This window comes from Notolepis coatsorum (genome assembly GCF_963971535.1).
Source record: "Notolepis coatsorum genome assembly, contig: SCAFFOLD_302, whole genome shotgun sequence".
Lineage (NCBI taxonomy): Eukaryota > Metazoa > Chordata > Actinopteri > Aulopiformes > Paralepididae > Notolepis > Notolepis coatsorum.
This window is the reverse complement of record NW_028173907.1, coordinates 113,629-141,433: the sequence shown is the minus strand read 5'-3', so window position 1 is coordinate 141,433 and position 27,805 is coordinate 113,629. Positions and strand designations below refer to the sequence as shown.

The 27,805-nt window shown below is 44.4% G+C and overlaps 1 protein-coding gene across 1 annotated transcript; it reads left to right on the top strand.

Annotated features, from left to right (window-relative positions):
- On the top strand, positions 1-26,445 carry LOC311247659 (histidine N-acetyltransferase-like). Its single transcript, XM_084338671.1, has 5 exons — positions 1-113; positions 8,105-8,300; positions 11,222-11,331; positions 16,284-16,398; positions 25,592-26,445. Exons 1-5 carry the CDS (start codon positions 61-63, stop codon positions 26,171-26,173), a joined length of 1,056 nt encoding a protein of 351 aa, XP_084194797.1. The 5' UTR covers positions 1-60; the 3' UTR covers positions 26,174-26,445.
- The last annotated feature ends 1,360 nt before the right edge of the window (positions 26,446-27,805 follow it).

The following is a 27,805-nucleotide window of genomic DNA, read 5'->3' as shown; positions in this document are numbered from 1 at the left end:
AAGTCACGGGGAAAATTGTAACGAATACAAAAAAGATAATAGAAGGTCGAAGAGAGATTTATGCAAAGTGAACGGAGTCACGTGCTGCGCCCTTATTCTCCAGATTCTTCAGAGTAAGTCAATTCAAATCATTGTTATGTGTCCTAATCGCTATGGCTCTTGGGGTAACTTTGCAGTTTAAACTATTATTTGGTTTGTTTATTGATCACTCTGATTATGGAAAAGATTTTTAGGAATGAGATACTATTTATTCGCATGGGTCTGACATCTCCTTACATGCATGCAGCGTTTTTAATTTGTAATAGTGTTGATTGTTGAATGAGTAACTGTGTTCCCACTTTACCACGAGTTAAACCTATAGGCTTATTATGTAGTTGGTGTTCATTAGCCTATACTCCTACATAAGTTCAAGTTCACGTTTTGTTTTATTTGTCACATATAATAGGGTGACCATATTTAGATTTCCAAAAAAGAGGACATGCTGGCCCCAGCCTCGAGATACTTAATGATACTTTGCACAATCGAAGCAGCCATGGCCACCTTCATTTCACTATGTCTTGTGTACTGTACTGTATCTGTATGTGATGAATAAACCTCTTGAATCTTGAATCTCTACTCAAAGTTTACTCAAAGATGCCTTTATTGTTTTAACCTCTTAACATGCACCCAGAAAAAAAGCGGGCTTTTTTTTTTAACTTGAACTTGAGGACTGCATTCTTTTTTTGCAAAGCTTATCTTTATACGTTATGCTTAGCACACGCATAAGCCTGGTCTCTTTTGAAAGATAACATTCTGAAGTTACTAATGCAAAAAAGGAAAATCACTTAGTGCTAATGAAATAGAGTAGCATATAGGTCTGAACTTGAGTTGAACGTGAACTTGTGTACTCACATTTTTCTGCAGTGGTTGAAATATCCCAAATGTAACCACCTAACATACACCCAGAAAAGTGCAAATTCTTTTTACTTGAACTTGAGGACTGCATACTTTTTTTGCAAAGCTTATCTTTATACTTTATGCTTATAGCACATGCATAAGCCTGGTCTCTTTTGAAAGATAACATTCTGAAGTTTCGTACACAATAAATAAAAATCACTTTTAGTGCTAATGAGTAACATAGGGCTGAACATGAGTTGAACTTGTGTACTCACGTTTTTGTGTAGTAGTTGCAATATTCCAAAATAATATATATATATTTTTTGAATAAGCTGGAAAACACCGCAAATCCATAGCCTGAAGTCTTAGGTGTGTTGTCGCGCCTTATGATTAAAAATTGTATTAACAGATTGCAGAATGGGTTTGATTGATTGATTGATTGATTGAAAACTTTATTAACAGATTGCAGAATGGGTACAATACAGTACCTACAGCTCAATACACACAATTGTTAAGGGGATGCAGACCAGAGAAAGACTTTCGTCTTGTTTACATCAGGGTCCCCCATTTTCAATTCATCATAACATAAATGACATACATGACATACAGGTAGACAGTACTGTTGCATTTAGACATTTATGACATACTGTACCAGATCTACAAATATACAGTACTGTTTATCAGGGTTCGAGTTATCACCTGAGAGCTATGGGGGCCCCCTGAATTCTTTTTTTACTCTTTTTTTCCTGATATTTTTGCCGTTTTTGAAGTCATATTTAGAGGAATATCTCATTAGGATCAGAGTCTAATACTAATGAAAACTAATGAAACTGGCCCCTGTAAATGCCCAAACCCCCCCTCCTAATGTACATTTTCTGTTAGGATCTCTGTTTAACAGTATATATTTGTATGTCACAAATGTAACAGTAGGCTACTGTATATCTGTATGTCATCATGTATGTCATTCATCATCATTAGGTGGTTTCTTCGTTCCGAAGGTTGCCTATCACTCTCCAACCCATTCTGTCCCCACTTCTTCTCTCCAACTCCGTGACTCCGCCTCTCACTCCACTCCAATCACAGACATCATCTACCCAGCCTCTTCTTGGTCTTCCACTTCCTCTCTTTCCATCCACCTTCCCCATCACCACCTTCTTGAACATCTCCCCGCTGGATCCTCTCAGAACATGCCCGCACAACTCCATCTTTCTCTTTTTCAACCTCTCCAGCAGCTGTCCTCCTTGCATATCCGCTCTTCTCAGTACCTCCTCATTCTTGATCTTATCCTTCCATGTTATCTTCAGCATCTTCCTCAGTGTCCACATTTCAAAAGAGTCTATCATCCTCTTTGCCTCTTCATTAAGCGTCCATGCTTCTGCTCCGTATGAAAAGACTGACATAACATACGTTTCCAAAATCCTGGTCTTCGTTTTCCAACTTATGTTTCTTCTCAATAATTCTTTATGGTTCCAGAATGCGCCCTTTGCAATTCCGGTTCTTCTCTTAATGTCCATGTTAGCTCTTCCACCTTCACTGATCCAGCTTCCAAGGTACATGTACTCCTTCACTTGTTCAAGTTTTTCTCCATCCACCTGTATTTTACAAACAGTTCCTGGTGTTTTTTCAATGATCATTACTTTAGTTTTCTTTGTGTTTAGTGACATTCCATAGTTTTTGCATTCGACATTCAGCTTATTCATCATGTCCTGTAGATCTTCTTGACAGTTACAGACTATAGCAGTGTCATCCGCGTATCTTATATTGGTGATGTTCTCTTCGCCAAGTTTTACTCCTTTCCCTCCTCTCAGACCTTTTTTCATCAGTGATTCACTGTACATATTAAAGAGTACAGGGGACAAGATGCATCCTTGTCTTACACCCTTCTCCACCGGGAAGTCTCTTGATTTCTCCTTTCCTATTCTAACATTAGCCTTCTGCCTCCAGTATAAGTTGGCAATTATTCTTCGGTCAGAAACTGGTATTTTGAATTCTTCCATTGTTCTCATCAATGTTGTATGTTCAACTCTGTCAAAGGCCTTCGTGAAATCGATGAAGCAAATATACAGCTTCTTCTGTTGGTCTATCGATTTTTCACCAATGATTCTGAGTTGGCAGATTGCATCTCTTGTTCCTTTTCCTTTGCGAAAACCCATTTGGCTATCCGAGAGCTGATGTTCAATTATGGGTTCTATTCTGTTCTTGATGATTTTCAGGAGTACTTTTGATGCATGAGATATCAAACTGATAGTCCTGTAATTGTTGCATTCTGTGGCTCTTCCGGTCTTTGGGATCGGAATGAACATTGATTTTAGGAAATCATTTGGAATATTTCCTGAGTTATAGATGTTGTTTACCAGTTTCACAAGGAGCTCGATGCATCGGTCACCAGAGTTCTTAATCAGTTCAGCAGGGATCTCATCCTCGCCGGGCGATCTGTCCGTGGCCAGTGACTTCACAGCCTCTTCAACTTCTTTTTTCGTGATCTGGACTTTTTCTATCTCTTCTAGACTAATTCCTGTGTCTGATGTTCTGTTCTGGTCTTTGTATAGTGTTTCCACATACTCTGCCCATCTATTGATTATTTCCTTCTCGTCAAGGAGCAGTTTTCCTTCTTTGTCTCTGACACCTTGGGTTGTTTTTTTCCTCTTCCTTGTCATGATATATATGTCATATTAATGTCATGATATATATCTGAATATCTGTATGTTGTGTATGTCATAAATGTCACTATGAATTGAAAGACGAAAGTCTTTCTCTGGTCTGCATCCCCTTAACAATTGTGTGTATTGAGCTGTACTTTATTGTGCCCATTCTGCAATATGTTACAGTTTTCAATCAATCACATCACACAACAGTCTAATCATTAGACTATTGTGTGATGTCATTATTCAGTCTCATTCTTAACCATCAATATTTGTTAATTTTCTTACTCACCTCTGATATATAATGCCATATGTACTTATTTGCATTTTGCATCTGATCAGATAATACAACAATTTAATTTGAAAAATGAGACCACATTTATGAACTTGAATGAACATTTATTTGTTTATATTATAAATCAAAAACTAACAAAAAAATAAATAGTTGTATGGCACTTAACAGCAGCATTTACCTCCATTTACCTCCATGGCAAATAACCAGCTGTATTTAGTTTTCCAAAAGGTCCTGTCAACCAGTAGCACTGTCAACCAGTAGCGCTGCTAGCTGCTGCGCTAACAGCATTAGTCAAAGTCTTTAACTAGTCTTTAGCCTTTTTATAAAGACAAAGCTGTCCAGCCTTGTGCAGCCTTGTGGCAGGTTAAGCATTTTTTTCCGGCGGCATGTGGTGTACACTGTTTTTACTTGAGTCGCAGTTGCAGGACACATTGAGTGTTTACATAACGTTAAGCTGGCTGCTTCTTCTTCACCAAATGGGTTGGAGTAGCGTTAGACACGCTCATGGGCGACAGATAGCGGCTTGGATGTGAAACGCAGCCTATTCCACAACTGTACATTGGAGGCGGTTGGGTGGCGGGGGGGGTTAGGTAGGCGGGTGGGGGTGGGGGCGGGGGGGGGATTGTACATTGGAGGGGGTTGGGTTTGGACATTTACAGGGGCCAGTTACGAATTGCAGTCTCCCGTAGGTGCTCTTTGAGAGCGGTTTTGAAGGTGGGTAGTGATTCACATTCCTTTACGGCTGTGGGTTACGGTACGGCTAAGGTTGGCCTTAGGCTAAATGCCAAGAAAACCGAGGTCATAATGTATAACATCCTCCCGGATCATCCACCTCTAAGGACAACAGGAGGCTCTGCTCTAAAGGAAGTCGGTGATTTCAAATACCTGGGCTCGTCGGTCAACTCGTCCGAGCAAGACCTTAAAGTAAGGAAGGCGCTTGCGTGGAGGGCTCTGAACGGCATGACCAGTGTGTGGAAATCCAACCTCCCCCGTCAAATCAAGCTCAACTTCTTTCATGCAACAGTTGAGTCTGTCCTTTTGTATGGCAGTGAATGCTGGACCTTGAAGCCCACCCTGCAGAAGTCCTTGGATGGGTGCTACACCAGAATGATGCGTGTGGTGCTCAACATCAACAGGGATGAGCATGTCACTAATGCAAACTTGTATGGGGGGGTGCTAAGGGTGAGCGAGAAAGTGGCAGTCAGGAGAATGAGGTTGGCAGGTCACTGCCAGAGACATCATGAGATGCCAACCAGCAAACTTGTGCTGTGGGAACCAACACACGGGCATCGATCACGAGGACGTCCCACATTAACCTACGTGGACGTACTCAGGAGAGATGCGGGAACAGAATGCACCGGCGAGCTAGCCAGATGTATGGAGGATCGGGATGACTGGAAGCACCGATGGAGGGCCCGTCCGAGGACGACCTAGATAGATAGTAGGGCGTTCCACATTGATGTGGCATAATTGCGAAACATGCAGGGAACAAAATAAGTACCCGCCAACCGCCAATGGCGGGCAGATTTAAGGTTTGGCAACTAACAATGAGAGGTCTGCCCGCCACCTGGCGTGTAGTTCATATGGATACTCTTATGTAGAAAATCCTGTGCGGGTCTCATTTCCGCCCCAAGCGCAGCTCCAGCTATAATATCTATGGCTCCGTCAGCTAGCAACGTTCGGTTCATATGATACTCTTATTTTGAAAAAACCTGTGGCAACTCCGCGAGTCATATCCGCCCAGTCCGTGCTTCTGCTCGCATTAAAGCAGAGCAGGACTACACAGCAGTACGCCTATTTTGCGAGCCGAAATAAGTCTGTGGTGTTATTTTTTCTCACAACGGGTCAAATGTATCTAACATGCGTTGCATCGTCGCCATTCCTTTATGCCCACATCGCCCGAAATGAACGTTACGTTAGCGTAAGCTAACAAGCTAATCATGATCAGCGGCAGAGCCATAGAGAACAGCAGACAGTGTGGACTGGGGACAGGGAAATGGGGGGGGGGGCACTCTTCCTTTCCCTGTGTGTGTGCGTGCGTTTGGAAAGACGATGACGTCACTAGTCAGGACAGGAGTATATTATAGTAAACTGAGGATTACTGAGGATGGACAGATAATGTTGATATTCAAATATAAAAAAGTTTCGAGAGGAGTGGAAGTTTGAAGACAGACTAGACTACAATATGATGCGGGGGTGGTGAACTGGAAACATGTTTAGTCCCTTGTTTGAGCCGAATCTGGGTTTAACATGATTTGTGGAGCTCCCTCTGGTGTTGTGGTCGTGGTATTCACTGACCTTTGGGAAGTATTTTGACATGTACATGGGTACCTTAGTGGTGTATCTTGTAGTGCAGGCCCATTGCAAGTTGCTGTACTCTGTCGTCAACTCTAAGCCATCCTAGGTTGTCAAAGTGGGCAGGGGTGAGGTGGGTTCTTGGAGTAAGGTCAAGCAGTAGTCTGACCAGTTTGTGTTGACATGTTTTATAATTTTGTTTTTAACGCCTTTGAGGTGCTTTGGTACCATGAGGTGCACGCATAGTCGTAGTACCCTTGAATGAGTGCTCCTGCCAAAGTCTTCAGGGTATTCTTGTTTACCAGAGAGGAGATCCGGTACAAGAATCTAGTTCTTTGGTTGACTTTTTTTATTACATTGGATGCCATTTTGTCACAGGAAAGATTTTCCTCTAGGATGGAGCCCATCTTTCCTTGTGACAATATTGTCACCCACTGTAACTGAGAAGCCGTCGGTCTTGCTGTTATTTGATCAGAAGAGAATGGACTCTGTTTTACCAATGTGTAATGATAGTTTGTTATCAGTGAGCCAGGTGCAGATTCTGCCGAGTTCCGAGCTGAGGGTTTTTTCAACCTGTAACTTGTTCCTGTCAGAGACCAGCAGGGCTGAGTCGTCCGCGAACAAGAATGTGTGTGAACAAGTTGCAGTCACAAGCTGTCACAAGCAGTCACAAGCTGACGACATGTAATTTGCATAAATTAGGAACAGTAACAGTCCTACTATGCTTTCTTGCTTGGTTCTGTATGCCCCCTGAGAATGTGCTTCATACAGTACAAACATTTAAAGAATAAAGTCCAAACACTACAAAATATACATTATATACAAATTAAAGTACAACCTAAAGTACAAAATGCAAACAATGAAGTACAAAATGCAAACTTTTTAAAATACAAAAATAAGGTAGGGATGAAGTGCAAATCCTTTTGTAATAAATAGATAAAATATGGTGTGGTGTTAAAAAGCGAACTGATTGTCACATTGTTGTCTCACGAGGGGTGAAGCGCATCTTACCAGCACCCTCTCCAGTTATTGGTGTCTCTGAATAGAACTAATCATTTCCATACTAAGGATTCCAGAGAGGTTAGCCTGGTTTCTGCTAAGATTCGCCTAGTCTACTACTATCTCAATATCCAATATGAGGATAGAAATAGCTAGGAATTGGTTTTGTGCTGGATAATTATGTCAGCTATAGGAAACGTTTTAACTCACTGTTTGTCTGAGGTAGAGATATAACGGTATGAAAATGTCACATCACAATTATAGTGACCAAAATTGCATTATTGTTAAATGTTCAAAAAGTACTGATACACAGGCGGTTAGGTGGCCGAGCGGAGATTGCGTTCGTCACCAGCCCCGGAGCTGTGAGCTGGATTCGCCTGTTCGAATCCAGCTCACAGCTCCGGGGTTGTCACCAGCTTGGCTGGCCGTCTGCACTAATACAATTGGCTGTATTAGAGGGTGGGAGAAGCTGGCGGGGTGGGTCCGGGTCGTTGTAAACAGCGACTCCTACAGTTCGGTCGGGGCGCCTGCTAAGCGCGGATAGGACTCGAGGGGGATAGTGTGGTCCTCCCACACGCTACGCCCTCTCGATGAGAATCCGCGCTGCCAGGTGAAAAGAAGCGGTGATTGGCTGGACGTGTGTCGGAGGAAGCACGTGGTAGCCTCCACTCTCCCAGATGATCTGACTGTGGGGGGTAAGTGCGCAGCGACCAGGAAGGGACTGGGAATTGGCATACGACTAACATTGGGATGGGAGAAAATCGGAGGAAAAATGGAGGGGGAAAAAGACCAAAAAAAAAAAAAAAGTACTGATACACAAGTATCAGTATATATATATACACATTTTATATTGAAAACTGCAAATATAATTATGCACTTTTTTTTTTGCATGAATTATTATCATTATTCTCACATGCACACACATGTGAGAATAATATTCACATATTCAAATTTTTTATTCAGCTACGTTTTCTCCTTTTTTTTTTTAACGCCCAAGGGTTGTCATGGCGAAAGGTTGCCTGGGTGAGATTGATGGGTTAACATTCTGGCTGGCACGACCTGATGACTATGATGATGTCATGTCCATTTCTGACGACATCTACGGGGGCAACGATTACCTGCCCCATCGCTACCATGACTGGATGAAAGAGCCTGGCAGGACAGTTATACTGGCACGCAGAGAGGGCAAGCTGGTGCGTATACACATGCACGCACCCACACGCACGCACGCACGCTCGCTCGTTCACTCACTCACTCACTCACTCACTCACTCACTCACTCACTCACTCACTCACTCACTCACTCACACACATTCAGTTCACACACATGTCTGTGACATTACAGACTTACCATAACCTTAACCTTAAAGGAACACGCCAGCATTATGGGAAATGCGCTTACCGTCTTCTCCAGAGTCAGACAAGAAGATGAGATACCAATGTCCTCTCTGTGCGTTCCGTAGAAAGCTACATGTATCCGACTGCAGGCTAGCCTATAGCTTAGCACAAATGAATGGAAGCGGATACGGACCAGCTTTTTGGCCAAAAAACCCTCTCCCGGAGTTTTAAGCTACACTGTAAAAATGAAGACTGTAAAAAACGGTAAATGTCTGGCAGCAACGGTTGCCAAATACTTACTGTCAAATTGCAGTAAAATCAAATACATTTACAGATTCCAACCTTTATTTAATGATTAATATTTTGATAAAAGGTAATTTACTGTATTTTTATGGCATTTACACTTAAAGTAGAGAAACAAGACTAATCTGTAATATAATACAGTGAATTTCCTGTGAAAAAAACATTTATTTTTTACAGTGTAGGTTAGTGGTCCATATCTTCATCCAGGTGAAAATGTACAATTTCAACATCAATATATCATTGTGAACTCACTGTGTCCATACTTTGGCAGGATTTCCGCAGAAACATAATGAAACAGATGAGAATGACAGATGACTGATGATACCTAGACAAGTCTGTGGCAGGGCCTCAGAACAATGACAGACTACAAAGGCACCTCCCTCAAACTGAACAGTGACATCTCCTTACAGTAGCAAATTATCTCAATTCCTTCTACGCAAGGTTTGAGGCTGTGAATAACAACACCAGCCTACAAACCACGGCAATGGGGGGGGGGGGGGTCTGCTGATGGAGACTCAGTGTTCAGGGTAACAGAGCATGAGGTGAGGCGGACCTTTAAAAAAGTGAATATCAGGAAGGCAGCAGGACCGGACGGCATCCCCGGCCGCGTCCTAAAAGTCTGTGCCGACCAACTGGCCCCGGTATTCACTGACATCTTCAACCTGTCCTTGGAACAGGCTGTCATCCCCACCTGTCTGAAGAAGTCCACCATCATCCCTGTACCCAAAAAATCTACGCCCACTTGCCTCAACGACTACCGCCCTGTAGCCCTCACCTCCATAGCCATGAAGTGCTTTGAGAAGCTAGTGAAGGGCTACAACTGTTCCTCCCTCCCCATCAACCTGGACCCCCTGCAATTTGCATATCGCCCCAACAGGTCCACGGAGGACGCCATAGCCCATGTGCTGCACACAACAGCATCGCACCTGGACAAGAGGCAGGGGAACTATGTGAGAATGCTGTTCATCGACTACAGCTCAGCATTCAATACCATAGTCCCCTCCAAACTCATAGCCAAGCTCAGGGACCTGGGCTTGAACTATGACCTCTGCCAGTGGGTCTTGGACTTCCTGACGGGCAGACCCCAGGTGGTAAGAGCAGGCAACTGCACCTCCTCATCCATCACGCTCAACATAGGGGCCCCCCAGGGCTGTGTTCTGAGCCCCCTCCTCTACTCCCTGTACACACATGACTGCGTGGCACAGCGGAACAACAACACAATCATCAAATTTGCTGATGACACAGTAGTGGTGGGCCTGATCTCTGCCAACGACGAGAGGGCCTACCTGGAAGAGGTAGAGAATCTGTCACAGTGGTGTCAGGAGAACTGCCTCTCCCTGAACGTCAGCAAAACAAAAGAGATGATTGTGGACTTCAGGAGGTCGGGGGTCAAGGACTACAGCCCCCTCAGCATCGACGGGGCACCGGTTGAGAGAGTGAACAGTTTCAAGTACCTCGGAGCCCACATATCCGAGGACTTGACATGGACCACACACATTGACAGTGTTGTGAAGAAGGCACAACAACGCCTCTACTTCCTCAGGCGCCTAAGGAAGTTCCAAGTCAGTCAGAAGATCCTTAGGAACTTCTACTCATCTACAATAGAGAGCATCCTGACTGGCAACATCACCTCCTGGTTTGGGAATAGCACTGCACAAGACCGTAGCAGACTACAAAGAGTGACACGTTCAGCCGAACGCACAATTGGAGGGGGGCTTCCCACCCTCCAGAACATTTACAACAAGCGGTGCAGGGGGAAGGCTAAGAGAATCATCAAGGACTCCAGCCACCCGAACAACTGCCTCTTTGAACTGCTGCGGTCAGGCAAGCGATACCGGAGTCTTAAGGCGAGCACAGAAAGACTCAGAAGAAGCTTCTATCCCCAGGCCATCAGGCTGCTAAACGAACAATAAACACTATGCAACAACCATCAAATGCACACAGCACACACACCCACATGCACACACTCACTTAAACAAACAACACACTGCAGCACCCACTCTCCACACTTTAGATCACACAATCACACTTTATATTTATTGATAAAGGATTTGCACTACAACTCGTACACCTACTGTAAATTGTACCTAAATTGCACCTCATCCCATTTCTGCCTTGCACTATATAGTATTGTATATTAGTACACTGCATAGTATTGTATATTATATGGTAACTCAGTTACGTCTATTCTGCATCGAACATTGTACATATGTCTATACTGAACACTGTGACCTCATTTTTTTTTACTTCTAATTTACATGCTATACTATGTTATTTTATTTCATACTTATCTTGTCTTGCACAGTCTCTGGAGCGTAACAGTAAGAAGCATTTTGTATAAAAGTATTCTGTACTTCTGTATGACAACTATTAAAGAAACTTGAAACTTGATCTTGTCTGTTGTTTTGCCTCTATTCTGTATGTGCCACCGGGGGTGAAATCTATAATTCATTTTAATAATTTCTTCCCTCTAGGTGGCGCTGGAGTCGGGTCTGGTTGTGGATGAAGGTAGGACGGTCGTGGTGGAGGGGCTAAGGGTGTGTCCTTCGGAGAGAGGCCATGGTGTAGCAGGGGTCATACAGAGGTTGGTGTACGAAATGATGGCCTTTTTACCTAAAAAAAAACATAAAATGTTATCTATAGCACCTTTAAAACTATGACTAAAACCAAATAAATGTAACTTTCCATATTTCCTAAAGACACATGACTGTTATCCAGTGTGCTTGACCTAACCGAGCAGCTCCCTGGGAAATGTTCTGCTACAGAAAATAACTATTTGGGAATGGGTTTTGGGTTGGAGTTTAGTAACTTATTATACAGTTCATTTCTCCAGACCTCTCCTGGCAGAGCCTGAGGTGTGGCCAATAGCAACCCCACCCCCTATCCCCACTTGACTCCAATCCACACATCAGCCCAAAACAAAGATAAATGTAAACAAAGTATAGTCTTTTGCCTAGAGGTCACTGTTTGACGACATTACAGAGTCTACCTTTAAGCATATTTCCACGGTAGTTGTTGAAAGAGGCAAAAGTGATTTTGGTCGGAAGCCAAAAATAGGGTCTAGGTTTAAAAATAATTGGAATGATCTTTTAACCTCTTAAGCCCGACCGGTCCAGTACTGGACCCAAGCCATAAATCCATCTCTCCAGACTGTATGGATTAATGTTTTTTTTTTTTTTTTTGCCAATAGTAAAGACCCTAATCATGTCAAAACAGCAGTCATAGTGTATATTTTCAACAATAAGTTTGTTTACCAATAGGTTAAAGTGTTATTAGTGAAATATCAGTTTAGGAATTGTATTCATAAGCTAGCGAATATCGACGGTAATAAATGCGAGCCGCCATTTTGTTTGTAGTCATTATGATGAAGGACAGACAGGGCTTTCAATGAGCGTCGGAATTTCAAAAAACGACACTACCCAGCTCAATCCAATCCAATCCAATCCAATCCAATCGACTTTATTTATAAAGCACATTTAAAACAACAAAGTTGACCAAAGTGCTGTACCCAGCTCAAGCCAGCTCATGTCAATCAAATGACTTTTTAATTTATCTTATTTTTCGGGATTATCTACCACAAAACTGAACATTATTGGCATGAATTGGAACACAGTTAGTTTATCTACCTTTCTGTGAACGTTTAGCAAAAATCCACGTTGCAATCCGATTCAAAATGGCAGGCCAGTTTCCATAATAAAAAGTGACTGTATTTACAGTAGATTTCATTTACGGTTCTTGCTGCACGCCTGGTGATACTAAATAGTCAAAATAGGCAAAATGGCTGCAAATAATGATTAACATTTGAGCTAATGTTTTTCTGTTCATTTAGGGCCTGATAAACAAAAAAATGCAAGGAGCCCAAAAAATTTGCTAGGCCACGCCCACTTTTTAGGCCTGGAATTTTGTATCTTGGCTCCTGAAGGTCGCAGAGAGTTGATTTTGGGCTCAAAAGCTGCGGAAACACCACATTTATATTAGTGTTCTGAACAAACATAGACTCTAAAACCTTTACTTTTTCAGATATTTGTGAAAAATCGTTTTCACATGGTGCGCAACGGATTTAGTCGGATTTCGGTTTCCGGGTTCGCCTGATTGGCTGCGACGGCCACGTGACACGCCGTGGCACGCCCCGCGGCAGCGGCAGACTTCACTGCCGCTTTCCCATTTCAACGCCAGAGCAATATTGTCGCGCCATCTTCTGAGTGCAGACGCGCTGCTGTTTAATCACTTTTCCCACTTCAATGACAGAGCTGCTGTTTAATGCTCACTTTTCCCACTTCAATGACAGAGCTGCTGTTTAATAATATTGTCGCGTTGTGGAAAGCAGGATGAGAGAGCGTAGATTTCAGTGTGTATCATTTAATCATTTATCATTTAACATTTGAAAGGCATACATTGTTGTCATACAGAAGTACAGAATACTTTTATCCAAAATGCTTCTTACTGTTACTGTTAGAGACTGTGCTAGACAAGATAAGTATGAAATAAAATAGTATAGCATGTAAAATAGAAGTAAAAATAGAGGTCACGCTGTTCAGTATAGACATGTACAATGTTCGATGCAGAATAGAAGTAACTGAGTTACCATACAATATACAATATACTATGCAATGTACTAATATACAATACGGCTCACTTTTCCCACTTCAATGACAGAGCTGCTGTTTAATAATATTGTCGCATTGTGGAAAGCAGGATGAGAGAGCGTAGATTTTATGCTATACTATTTTATTTCATACTTATCTTGTCTAGCACAGTCTCTAACAGTAACAGTAAGAAGCATTTTGGATAAAAGTATTCTGTACTTCTGTATGACAACAATGTATGCGTTTCAAATGTTAAGTTCAATCTACAGCATCAGAGGGACTTGTGATAGATCTATCTGTGCAAGTACGAATCATGGCGAAGTCTCTCACCAAAGGCATGACATTCCGGGACTTTGTCATCAAGGTGTTGAACAGCATTGCCAAGATTGGTCATGAGAAGGGAGCAAATCGTATTGACATTGTGGCTGACCTCTACCAGACTATGAGCATTAAAACTGCGACTAGGAAGAATCGGGGGTCAGCAGGTAGTTCACAGATGGCCTTCAGCGAGAATGACACCGTGCCGGAATCTAACCAATTCTTTGAAGGTTTTCTGTCTAATCAAGACAACAAGGTAGCCCTGAATTTAATGTTCGCCAGGATTGCTAAGGAACATGCATGGAACTGGAGCAAGGAGTTCAGCATCACCTACGGCAGGAAGATCCTTGCAAACTTTGGCGAAGATTTTGAGATCCAGCTTTATGACCGCATAGAGATGCTTGAGGAGGCTGACAACCGCATCATTTGCCATGTGATGGACATGCTAAACAAGGGGATCAAGTCAGTTACGGTTAGAACAGTCGACTCCGATGTAGTTGTCATCCTACTAGGGTTCACTACAAAGTTCCTGTCAGTATGTTGTGATTTGCAACTTATCGTCGACTTTGCTGTTCCGGACAAACGGCAGTTCTCAATCACAGAAGCACACAAGAAGCTTGGTGGAGATGTGGCTGATGCCATGCCTGTGTTCCATTCTTTCAGTGGCTGTGATTCTGTGAGCGCCTTCTTTGGTCACTCAAAGAATGCTCAATTCAAAGCCTGGATGAACCACAGTAAGTTGACAGAGCTCACTGCTGCATTGAGAGGACTAAGTTGCTGCCCTAGTATCGAGACTGTTAAGAAGAGCATGGAAGTTATTGAACCCTGGGTAATGAGCTGGTACAACAAGGCTGGACTGTACGACTCTGCAAGTATAGATGGAATCAGATTCCAGCTGTTCAAGCACTCAGTTAAAGATGAGCTGCGAGACCTGCCCCCAAGCCAGGATGCACTTCTACAGCATCTGTTGAGAGCTACATTCCAGGCAGGATGGCTGTGGGGGAACAGCCTTCTACAACTCCCTTGTCCCCCGGTTGTTGAATGGGGATGGACTACCGATGGGGAGGAACTCTTCGTCAAGTGGAGCACAGTTTCCGCAGGAGACACATTCTCTCAGGTAACAACACATTCTCTCAGGTAACAGGGGTGTGTAGCTGCAGATCTAATAAATGCACCTCATGTTCTTGTGCTGGCAGGGGGATGAAATGTCTCATTTATTGCAAGTGCCTCAGCAAGTGTTTGAATCCCGTGTGATGGGATGTGTGATGTGTTCAAATAAAGTTTTTTTGGAATTCAAGTGGTTTGCTTTGTTTCTTGGGTGGTTGTTGGGGTCCTCATCTTCTAACAAAGCCTCAACCTAAACACTAGTATGTCCCATGAGTAGATTTAGAACTTTGGCCCAAACTATCTGCATGGCCTTCATGAGCAGATTTGGCTGAAGTGGCTTGGGCGCTGATCAATTCAGAGATAAAGAAAAAAAGGTTTTTCATGAATATCTCAAAAAGTAAAGGTTTTAGGGCATATGTTTCATAACACTAATATAAATGTGTCATTCCCACATCTTTTGAGCCCAAAATCAACTCTGTGCGACCTTCAGGAGCTGAGATACAGAATTGCAGGTATAAAAAGTGGGCGTGGCCATTTCAGAGACTTCGCCTACCAAATTGTTTGGGCTCTTTGCATTTTTTTCTTTATTGGACCCTAAATGAACAGAAAAACATTGGCTCAAATGTTAATCATGATTTGCAGCCTTGACCCCATATTTGCCCCAAACTGACCAGACTAAAACCCAAATTGAACTCTGCTATTGGTCATTTATAGGCAATGCTATTCTATATTTTATAATAATATTTCAAATTGCATGGGTCCGGATGGCATAATTTTGTACTGTATCTACAAAACCTTCTGTTTAATCATTGATTGATTGATTGAAAACTTTATTTATGTATACATTTTTGTAATTATGTTTTTGGTAGATATTTTATTGGTTTTTGCTACCGGGCAGTCCGGAAGAGAGAGAGAGAGAGGAAGTATGGGAGATAGAGGGGGGAAGACATTCGGCAAAGGTCGCCGGGTCCGGTAGTCGAACCCGGGACGGCCGCGTTGTACCGCAGCGCTGTACGTGGTGCGCCACCCCGGCACCCCGATTGAAAACTTTATTAACAGATTACAGAATGGGTACAATACAGTACGGCTCAATACAAACAACTGCTAAGAGGATGCAGACCAGAAAAAGACTTTCGTCTTGTTTACATCAGGGTCCTCCATTTTCATCTTCCCTTTATTCATTTACTTAGATTTTTTGTACACGTGATCTCAAGAAGGTGCTGAACGAGCTCACAATTTACTCAAGCCGGCGGATTTTCAGAAAATAGGGCTAGGGCTTAACCCTTTCACCGCCGCACTACCAAACAGTTAACCCTTTCACTGCGACAATACACAGAAGGTTAACCCTTCCACTGCCACACGACAGCCGGTTAACCCTTTCACTGCCACACGACACAAGGTTAACCATTTACTATCACACAACCGACGTCTGTTGTGTGATAGTAAAGGGTTAACCTTCTGTCGTGTGGCAGTGAAAGGGTTAACGAGGTTAAAGGAGTAGTCAGTGAAATGTGCTTGGCTGTAGGTTTGCTGATGGCTACATCCGGCAGCTGAACCCAAGCGTCCAGATGAAGCGAATGACCAGAGGGGAGGACCCTGGACCAGAGAAGCTGGCCAAGTTCACCGTGCTGGCACGACGGGTCAGTGTGGTGGTGGGGGTGGGGTGGGTGGTTGAGTAATGTGTGTGTGTTTGTATGACATGTATCCCATTCCCATGTGATAAGGTAGGGTCAAATTGTATGTATAAATTGATAGTTGAAAATGTAACAATAGGTTATAACTATAACCAAGTTCTGTGAGTAATGGTGACGCTCGGCGTCACTCTCTGCACTGTACCTCGCTTGTGCACGCGCACTGAATAAAAAATTCCACAATGCACCTTTACATCCCAATATCCGTCTGGCCACACCCCCATCAGCTTACCTACATAAGCAGGGGTGGGGCCACACACTCGCCTCCTTCCCAAGCTTTCACCACAAGGCGAGATCAAGGGCCGCAGTGGCGTCGGACGCCGAGCGTCACCATTACTCACAGAACTTGGTTATAGTCGTTCTGTTTCGTAATGGCTCTCACTCGGCGTCACTCTCTGCACAAGGGAGGCCGAGCGAGAGCCATCGGCCGACAAATATACCCCGCTGAGGCCCCCCACAACCATCAGATCGGGGAGGACCGAGCCCCCCCGACCCCCCCTAATGGAGGGCACCCCCCCTATTGGAGGATCACGGGAGGGCGACGGATCCGACCGTGCGAAGAGGCACTCAAGCAACTTAACGCACAGGGTGAGCAGACCGTGGCCTGACCCCACGACTACACACACACACAACCCGCATGCCACCCGGGAACGAACGGAAGGAACAACCTCGTTACTGCCCCCAGAATCACGGGGTCAAGAACAAACCCAACCCCGTGGCAAGGCCGTAGCAGCGGAGTGCGAAGGAAGACCCAGACCCACCAAAGGGACTGGATCCCCTGGAAAGCACACCGCCTGGTACACTGACCCTGCAGAACAGGCAGTCAGCATGGCCGTAAGCACACAAAAAAGGTTAACCAACGGAAGCAGGCAGCGCACCGGGGAAACCAGGCAACAAGCTGTAACCTGAGCCTGGAGCACTGCGGACGAGACAGGCGCCAAAGGAGTTAGCTGAGAACAGCCCACCCGGCGGAAGGGGCGTATGCTGGCGTTGTTGCATGACCAAGCCTCCATTAAAAAAAACCCACCCAGAGGGGTTGAGGCAGAGAAGGCTGACATGATTGGCAGACGTCATGAACGTGCAGGGGCACACTCAACCGGGTAACCCGGGAGTTGACATTGCTCCAACACACCAGGGAATCAACCACCTTGTCGTTACCCTATGCGGTGGTTGTTCCTATAACCCCTCAAGAAAAAACTCCAAAACACACAACTGGCATAACTGGCTATACCGCAGTACAAGTGTTTCAGTTTTCAAAAAAGGGTTATTCCAGGCCTACGGGTCGACGAAACATTACTTCGGACCGGGCCCGGCGGCACGGGAAGCACAGGGTTGCCAGAGGAGGTCCAAGACCACCCCAACAGCCCCCTCTTCGCCACGCGTGAGAGAGGAGCGAAAAGAATGGAGAACCAGCCCCAAGCACACCGCACTTGGTATTCCCAGGCGGTCTCCCAACCAAGTACTAACCAGGACCAAACCTGCGTAGCGGCCGAGATCGGACGAGATCGGGCGTGTACAGGTTGGCATGGCCGTAAGCCATTACGACAGTGCAGAGTACAATATGTACCCAACAAGGGTCTCCATAGCGCCTAACCCTGTGACACCCAGACAGACCTGGCATTTTTCCCCCCGAAAAAAGCACAAGTCCCTCGGGGTACCAGAACAGCAGATCTGCATCCCCGGCGGACAACGGGTTAACTGACCTGGACCAGCGTGACCAGACTAGTCCCGTGTCCTAACCACGCCGACATGCCCACTCCAGGAGAGGCGTGTCGATCTAAAACATGAAAAGAGGGCGCCACCCAGACGGTCCCCATTTAGACCGTGCTCAGTGGCCCACCCCAAGGGCGTGAGACCCCTCTACCTATGTTCAGATCTATTCCGTTAACATCCCCCAGATATGAACGAGAATTCATCGAGACAACCTAGTAAACTGGCGCTCGGAAGAGACAAAACCCCATCCCAGTTGCCCTATAAAAACGCTGTTTTAACAAGCAACCAAGGCGCACTTAGCCCCTGTGTGATCCTGTAACAGAAACACACCGAGCCAGCACTATGTATGCGTCGAGACCCAAACACATCAATGGATAGTCTAGCAAGACACCAAACATTGTTCCTCCAAGTCGCCTGGGAGAACGACACGGAGCCGTCGTGCTTCATGTACCTTCCTCTTTTTATTCAAAAAAGAAAGAACACAGACTGACATGAATCCCTCGTGATGCAGGCTGAGGGTAAATTCTTTTTACATTTTTACATCCCACCACCCTCCCATAGGGAGGAGGCGGAAATCCCCAGAGAGACTTCCCACGCGAGCTGTATAGATTGAAAAAAATATATTGTAACATTGAGCCATGTAAAATTTTGGTTTTAGGGCTCTCCGAAGAGGAGGCACTGAACCCATACACACTCAATAATCGAATTGAATCGAATACACACACAATAGAGCAGGACTCCTTTTTGGAGTTCTACTCACCTTGACAATCTGAGGAGGAGGCTCTGCACTCTGAGGAGGCTCCCTCACATGGAAGGAGAGTCCTAACTCACAGAAGGCCCGAGTAGGAGCTGCGTGAGGAGGAGCCATGACCCCTCCCTGAAACAGATCCATCATATGGACCTGAACAGCTCACGGAAGTCTTACCAACAGAGACACGCACAGTACGTACTCTGTGGCGGAAGAATTTCTGCGGTGCACACGCCCAATATTCCAGGGCGTGGGACCAGGAAACTCCCCCCCCCTTACCGTGTAACGTGCCGAACAGCAACGTAACAGGAACCTTGAAGGACAGGAGGTCTTAACCCCTGCCCATCAAAGAAGGGGAGGAAAGGATTACCAGTTCACCCCTTTACGACCCCACACCCATGATACGATGTAACGACAAAAAAGAGTATGACACAGTCATAGTCAGCTACATGAAGCGTCTAACAGCTTCACACAGCTCATGTGCTAACCTGCTATCTGATTTTTACTAAGGAAAAAACACAGAATAGAGAGGGCCCCCTTAAGAGCCCCGGTACCAGACTTACACATGTGCTTCTGTGGCCAACCCAACCCAGTTGTAGATCACAAGACACACACAACCCTTTACCACCACAAAAAATGGCAATACACTCTATAGAGGAACGCCGTTTTTCATAATGAGAGAATACACAATTCTCGATTAGTATCGGCCACAGGCCTTGCCAAGCACACACGAAAAGTGACCAAACAATCTTTTCTTTTAGGAAAATACAGTTCCTCAAGCAGTTTTAGCACAACCCCAGCAATCAAGCCAAGGGTTACATCGTATCCCACCACACAGTGACACAATATATTGTAAACAACATGTCTGAGAGGAGGGTGAGGAAGTCCCCAGGGAACCGGGGGGAAACGCCCCTCCTACCTTACCCTTAATACGGCCAGTTGAACAGGTAAACCTGTTAATATACATATGTTAATATGTAATATGTGAACACACTGTTCATTGTCATTACAGGCTGAGAAAAGAATTCATTCTTCACTCATATGTCACTAAGCATAGCTCTATAGGTTAGTTTAACCCCCTTAGTTGTGAGTACACGGTACATGAACACACATGATGTTTCTCAACACAACAAACCAGATCATTTTTACATCTGTAACAAACAACCCGATTTGCATGGAGAAGCTAATACCAGTGACAAGACACTTCACACACAACTCGTGTCGTATCCTAAATGTAGTGCAGCAACACTCGTTTTGGAAAACATCGTTATTTACAAAACATTTAGAAGGGAAGGAAGAAGACGCGTTTTAAGGTCTGGTCAGGACCTTCCTACCGAGAGCGCAGATCAAGCGAACTGCAGTCTCTAACAGGGCACCGGTAGTAAACACAGCATCCTGTGTTTGACGACATGGGCAGCGTCGCTGCTCCATCCCGCCGCTACGGTTCTCCTTGTTGACGCAGTCCTCGCCGGCCGGCTCTGGGTAGGTTCGACTAACATCCTCTGTCAAAGATGACGTCGTAGTCAGAGTGTTTAAGGCATGTTATAGTCACAGAAAACGTTCAACAGTGTAGCATTAAGCTAACAGCCGTTCGGCTGATAGCAGCAAGCTAACGTGTACTAGCCTGGTAAACACAGTGAGCTAATACCGCAGCTAACAGCTGCGCAGCTAACAGCTGACTGGCTAACACAGTAGGCCTCAACTAGCACGCAAGCTAAGCAGCTATCTGCTAAGCAGCTACCACCTGAACTTGTACACAAACGATATAACAAGCCACACTTCAGACAGGCCGCCGTTCTGAAACCATCCTCACCTTTTAAGAGAGAAGAGAAAAAGAGATGTCAACACAGTTTACAACGGTGATTTTACCAGACATCCGGCGGAGCCAGCACAAGTCCCATCTGGGCTGTAGCTGACTTGAACATGGATCTCCCGATAACGAACATCCATGCCCACATTTCCTCGTGAGGGTATACTCTCATTTGTATATGAAAGATGGGGCCTACATGGTGACAGAGAAGCATCCACTTGTCCAGAGAATCCTGGGATCACCAGTTACTGGTCGTGGCCCACTAGTTGACTATAATGGGCTTCAAACCAAGATCCTCCGCCGTCGCCTAAAAGGCTGAACAGAAGGACCCTAATCTGGGGCCGGTTTTCGTAAACATTGTCAGCTAGCCCCCATAGCACTAACAGACAAGTGGTGCTCGCAAGCAAACATTACTCACCAAACCTGGAACCCACCGCTTCTCACAACAGTCGGTGCGTCCTACAGTCCAGCTGTGTTGCTGGAGGGTCTTAACCCATCCAGCCGCAGCAAGGAGGATTGTAGTTGGGAGGCATGTCAGCGGCGTGAACTCCTAATACGAAAAACCGGTGGAGGTGTAGAATGATCATCATCTTCCAGACACTCCAGTAACGAAGACAATATCGCCGTATTTTCTCGAAAAATAGTGAGAGAGAAAATAAAGATATGATGTCAACGTATCTCTTGTTTTCCAACTTTCTTCAACTAGCAACCTCGTCAAGTGGGGATCTACCGAAGGCACTTCCTTGTGGTGAAAGCGAAGAAGGAGGCGAGTGTGTGGCCCCACCCCTGCTTATGTAGGTAAGCTGATGGGGGTGTGGCCAGACGGATGTTGGGATGTAAAGGTGCATTGTGGAATTTTTTATTCAGTGCGCGTGCACGAGCGAGGTACAGTGCAGAGAGTGACGCCGAGTGAGAGCCATTACGAAACAGAACTCTGGTTATATGAGTTAATTTGCAGCTTCAAAGCTAGCACTAGGTGGGTAAATCCTGAACATTCAGTCATTGGTACATTGGTACCTTAACATCAGTCTACTTATCATATACAAGGAACGGCGAAAGGATTTTAGCGTAAAACCTCGCCCCCTAGGGTAGGGCTGTGCCATATGGACAAAATCTTCTATCACGATATGGGAAATGTCATATCTCAATAACGATATATATCACGATATAGTACATTTTCTGTAAATTCAATAAAACATTTAGCTATACAAAATAACCACATACTTCATGACATGATAATCCTTAGTGTGAACCACACACACACACACACACACACACACACACACACACACACACACACACACACACACACACACACACACACACACACACACACACACACACACACACACACACACACACACACACACACACACACACACACACACACACACACACACACACACACACACACACACACACACACACACACACACACACACACACACACACACATACTCCAGCTCTGTGCTCTTGCAGATCTTGGCCATCATTCGCTGTGCGCTGCTGGGCACTGTGGCACGTAACAGAGATTGGACCTCATTCACTAACATTCTCATAAGTTTCCTTGTAAATAACCTTGTAAGACGTTTGTAAGAGGAAACAAAGGTTATTCTATAACCCTAGTTATATGAATACTGACAGATAATGAGATATCGTCTCCATGCACCTATTGTGCACGTGAAAAATGTACACATGCACGTCACTTGCACGTGACCACGCCTACTCCTGTGTGTTCCTTCAAAACACAGGAAGTGGTCACGCTCACGCCCTTCCAAGTCTGAATTCCATGCGAGAAAAACAGGGCGCCGAAGAGCGAGACGCTCTGTCAGTATTCATATAACTAGGGTTATAGAATAACCTTTGTTGTATTTCATTATACTGACATTGCGTCTCGCTCTGCCACAATGAGATCAAAGGGGCAGAGCGGACGCGTGGCCACGTCAAATGCACCCCCTAAGCCCCTGCCAGGGAGGAGGGGAGTCCCATCCACCCGCCCGTCCTAACGAGGGGGGGGGAGGCAGTCAACTACAACAAATGTGCGAAAAAGGGACCAGTCACCCTAGTACGCACAGTGCAAGTGGGACCACGTGTGACAGAGCACTCCGTGGTCCACACTAGGGGTGGGAATCGCCAGAGACCTCGCAATACGATACTATCGCGATACTCGCCCCTTGGCGTCGGCTTCCTGGCGGGATACCGCTCTACCATGTCAGGGCAAAGGGCCGATGCCACCTGCTTCTCTAAGCACGGCGCACCTGTCCTGAGCCCCGTCGTCAGACCATCCACCCGTGTAAAGGGTAAATAAGCCTCAGCCAAACCCCCAACATTAGACACCGATTGACCTTCAGTAATGTAAGGGTTAAGCGGGGGGAACACTGGAAATAGTCCCCGCGAAGCATATGGGAGCGGCGTCCCGAAGGCATTAGCATTAGCAGTAGCTGCGCACGCCATGATAATTGGAAAAACATTTAACAACGTGTCATGGTGACCACATTCATCCAAATACAAAGCCCCCCGCGCCATCACACCGCCCGGTCATCTCACGGGACAACGAGCAGTAGTGAACATGCTAGTACCAAAACCTGCCAGTGTCGGCCCTACCTGGAGCCGACTGTCGCGCGAAGTCCGTCGGTCCACTGCTAATCGAGGACAAATCAGAATAGGGCCGCCGTTCCGTCTGGACACACCGAGGAGGGTCCGGGGGCTAGCGAACCTCCGGCGAAAGTCCAACATTGTGTAATTTCTCCTTTCGCTTCATAACAATGCGTGACCACTTCCTGTGTTTTGAAGGAACACATGGGAGTAGGCGTGGTCACGTGCAAGTGACGTGCATGTGTAAATTATTCACATGCACAATAGGTGCATGGAGACGATATCTCATTATGGCAGAGCGAAACGCGATGTCAGTATAATGAAATATAACCTAAGATAGTCCTCGTCCGGATTCCTGAACCAGTAGAGAAGTGCTCTTAAGTGGCCAAAATTATCATAGCTGAATGAAGAACGTCACTCATTCTTCAACTGAAAGAGTGTTCTCGTACACCTGAATTTGCAGACAGAAACACCCCACCAGCTCCTTATACCGGAAGGGAGAGGTTAAGCATTGCATCTCGGTTGTGCTGACCCCCATATTCAACAGGTAGCGCGGAAGCGATTTGCGACTGATCAAAATTAGATTTGATTAGATTCAAATATATTGTCATTATACAGCACAAGTACAATACAACGTACGTAACATACATTAGTGCGTCATTGCTAATAAACTATAGATTTATAATATATATTATTATATATATAGCCTACTGTACATGAAAGGAATGGGGTGTGCTGAGAGCAGAATGTAGATGTGTCCATTCTATTCCACTATAGCTATGTCTGCACTATTGAGTTTAGTTATTATTTATTTATTTATTCACTGTCATTTGCCGTAATTTTTGATGATACAACTATTGTCATATTTATTATTATGGCTAAGAGGGAATCCCAGAGCATGAAATTTACTCCTAACTTTTCTCGTAAGTCCGTTCGTGAATGAGGACCATTATCCTTGCCCCCAGAACAATATCCAAATAAATGGCTGTTACTCACTGAGGAAAATGTGTATTTGCACCACATTTTACATGGAGGTTCAAAACACCTAAATAGAACGTTCCATGTTGAAAAAATATATAATTCCCTGTTAAACTATGGAGCTATTCAACAAAACACTAAATAAATTCACTGGCCGTCTTTTTTTTTATTGTATCCTCACACAAAGGTAATGTATGATGGTGACTTTAAACTGCAGTAGAAATAAAGGGTAGGTTCCCCTGAATCATAAAAGATAACAGATAACACTTGATACTGACTCAAAGCATAAGCTCAGAATTGGCAAAAATATAACACTATGTCCAGGCAAACATTTGTCTATGTAGTCTTTAGAGTTTAGAGGGTAAAAGGAGCATGCCAAAATGATGGGAAATGTGCTTACCGTCTTCTCCAGAGTCAGACAAGAAGATAGATACCAATTTCCTCTCTGTGCATTAAAGGGGAACTATCTTATAAATGGCCTTTTTGAGTGTTTAGCATTGTTTCCTAGCTATGTGAACTTATATTAATATGATCTATGTCTCAAAATTCTCATATTGGCGCATTCTTCCAATTCTCCTCTCACAATATTCACCCTCACTGAACTGAGTCATTTGAAAATGTGCCCTATATGTGATGTCATAAAGACACCGCTGCATGTTAATGTGCCAGGTGAACCAGAACGCGCGCAGTGGTTTAGGAGCCCAGGCTCAAAACGGCTCGAGATCTTGAGGTAGAAAAATGCTGTTTTTGAGGACTTGATTAGAAATACAAAACAATGAATAAAAAAAAATATATATTACAGAGGTGTTCCATAGACTCACAGGAATTGTGTAAAAGTGCCCAAATAGTGAAAGAAATAGTAAAATAGTTCCCCTTTAAGTAGAAAGCTATCCGGCTGCTATCTAGCCTAGCTTAGCACAAATGAATGGAAGCAGATACGGACCACTAGCCTACCGTAAGCTTAAAACTCCGGGAGAAGTGTTTTTGCCCAACAGCTAGACTAGTTGGTTCGTATCCACTTCCATTCACTTGTGCCATTCGAGGTGATGAAAACGTCCCTCGGAATGTCCCTCCATGTATGAGTGGGTGAGTGTCCAAAATTGGCCACAAAAAGCCAATAATGCAGGCGGTCCTGCATGCTGTGGGGAAAAAAAGATGTCAATGTAAATGATTCGGGATGTACAGAATAAAATGGGACACCACAAATATGAAAGGTCTCTCTCTCTCTCTCTCTCTCTCTCTCTCTCTCTCTCTCTCTCTCTCTCTCTCTCTCTCTCTCTCTCTCTCCTCCTCTACAGGCTGTCCTGTCTCTAGTTGGTGAAGCAGAGAATTTTGATGGTTTCCTCTCTCACCTGAAGAAAAAACTACATTCCATGCAAACAGGAAGTGACTCAGGTGTGTCCGTAGCGGAATCGGTTCCCCTGCCAGAAGAGCACGTGAAGAGCATTCTCCTGGACCCCGAACTCCCCTCCAGGATCCAACTCCCCGGTGGCGTCATCATCCAAGACTGGCAGCCATTGCGACCAATGGAAGGCAACTTGGAGATCCTGGGGAGGCGTGGCCTCTATTGGTTGGCCGACAGTCAGGAAGCGCCCGCCTTTCTGAGCTTTCACACCCCTCCGTATCCGATCGCGTATGAGGGAGGGTCCATGCGGTTGAATGTCGACATGTTCGGGACGGACCCGCTGTTGGCGCGGCGGGCAATTGTCGGCCATTTTGAGAGTGCAAGGGCGAAGGGGGAGCTCAAAGGAATGGTGATGGTTCACGTATACATGGACGTGCCGCTGTGGGAGATGCTACGGGGTTTCTGTGAGGGGTACGCAGGGGTGACGAGGTGTAGGGACTATTGGGAACAACTCTTTCTGGAGATAGGGATGTAAGAGAGAGTGATGAGGAGGAAGAGGGGAAGAGAGAATGAGAGAGTGCACACTAATGAGAAAATACCTCATCGGTGTTGCTAGTGCCAGGCTGCCAGCCCTTAATCAGAACAACACATGTATGAATATTATCCTAATCACAATGCTCTGTGTTGATTTGATAGAAGCAAATTAATGGTATATACCTCATCATGATCAATGAACGTGATCAATATTTTATGACAGTGATTATCCTATTCTTTCCAAGCATTATATTGCTATAGTAGGCTATTACTTACATTTTCTTGATCTGAATCTCTGTATCACAGAGATCAGAGAAATCTGATATATTATGTATAAAAGAATAAAGACAAGTTTTGTCTGAAGAGGCATTCCATTTATTCCATCAGACTTTTACCCAGTGCATATTGCCTTTGACAAATTTATAATAAAACACAAGATACTTGTGCCCTAATCATAAGGATAAATGCCCAATGAAGAAACTATTACCATTGCTAAAAGAAAGTCTAACATGCCTATAATGATGATGATGATGATGATGATGATGATGATGATGATGATGATGATGATGACAATAAAGTACAATCTAATCTAATAACTACATGTACTATGGAACTACACACTGTGGATGTGTTGCCCATAACGCCCCCAAAAAGACTTGTGCCCCTTTGATGTGAGCCTCAGATATTGACAATACCAACATAAGGCCCGACAATTAGTAACTAGGGGTGTAATGATGCAACCTCACAACGATTAATTTCGATTACGATTATTCAGGCAACGATTCAATGCATCATGACATCTCTTCATTTGACCACAATTCGATTAGATTCGATACATTTTCGATGCATTTTCTATACATTTTCTATCAGTTAATTCCCCCAAAAATGTTGAATACACAAATGTGGCTGGGGGAACTGATTCACTCAGCATGAATGGACTATAGGTCAATAAAAACAATACAAAAAATAAAATAAACAGTAAACCGATTATAATCGATTCTAACATATTCAAATCGATGCATCGTTACACCCCTATTAGTGACAGTGTCCCAGAACCCCCCCTCCATGCTAGCTCTCATTGTCTAGATGAATAATTCAACACTTCCTGTTTCAGACACAAACCAGAGTACAGTTAATAGTTCAGAGGGAATGGAATAATAATAATTATCAGTTATAATCTCTCTGACTCCCAGGGTTTCTTTTTATTAGTCATAATGTTAACACAAGGTCAACGGTACAATGAAACGTGTTGGACGAGAGACATATTAGAGCACTAGTCATGCAAGTAGAATAGAGAAAAAAGAAAAGAAGTAGTAATATGGAATAACACAAGATATAACACTATGTACATATAATATATCATATTATGAGACTGAGGATTTGTTGTAAAGTTGACAGGCATCCTGGAGCAGACTCCTTTTCTGAGGGAAAATGAACAAATGATCATGTGTTCCTCTCTCATTTACACTGAGGGCTAGATCCACACACACACACACACACACACACTGCATCTGTCCTGAACAAGCTGTAGCATTGACACATCGACACACAAGTGCTTAATTCTTGAATTATTAATATCTTATTTTTTTTGTTTGTAATTTTTTGTATATACAAACACATTCGACAGACAAGT

Coding starts and splice junctions, on each gene's coding strand:
- LOC311247659 (XM_084338671.1), top strand. CDS start 61: ATGCAAAGTGAACGGAGTCACGTGCTGCGCCCTTATTCTCCAGATTCT. Junction 114..8,104: donor TATTCTCCAGATTCTTCAGA/GTAAGTCAATTC, acceptor TTAACGCCCAAG/GGTTGTCATGGCGAAAGGTT. Junction 8,301..11,221: donor CACGCAGAGAGGGCAAGCTG/GTGCGTATACAC, acceptor TCTTCCCTCTAG/GTGGCGCTGGAGTCGGGTCT.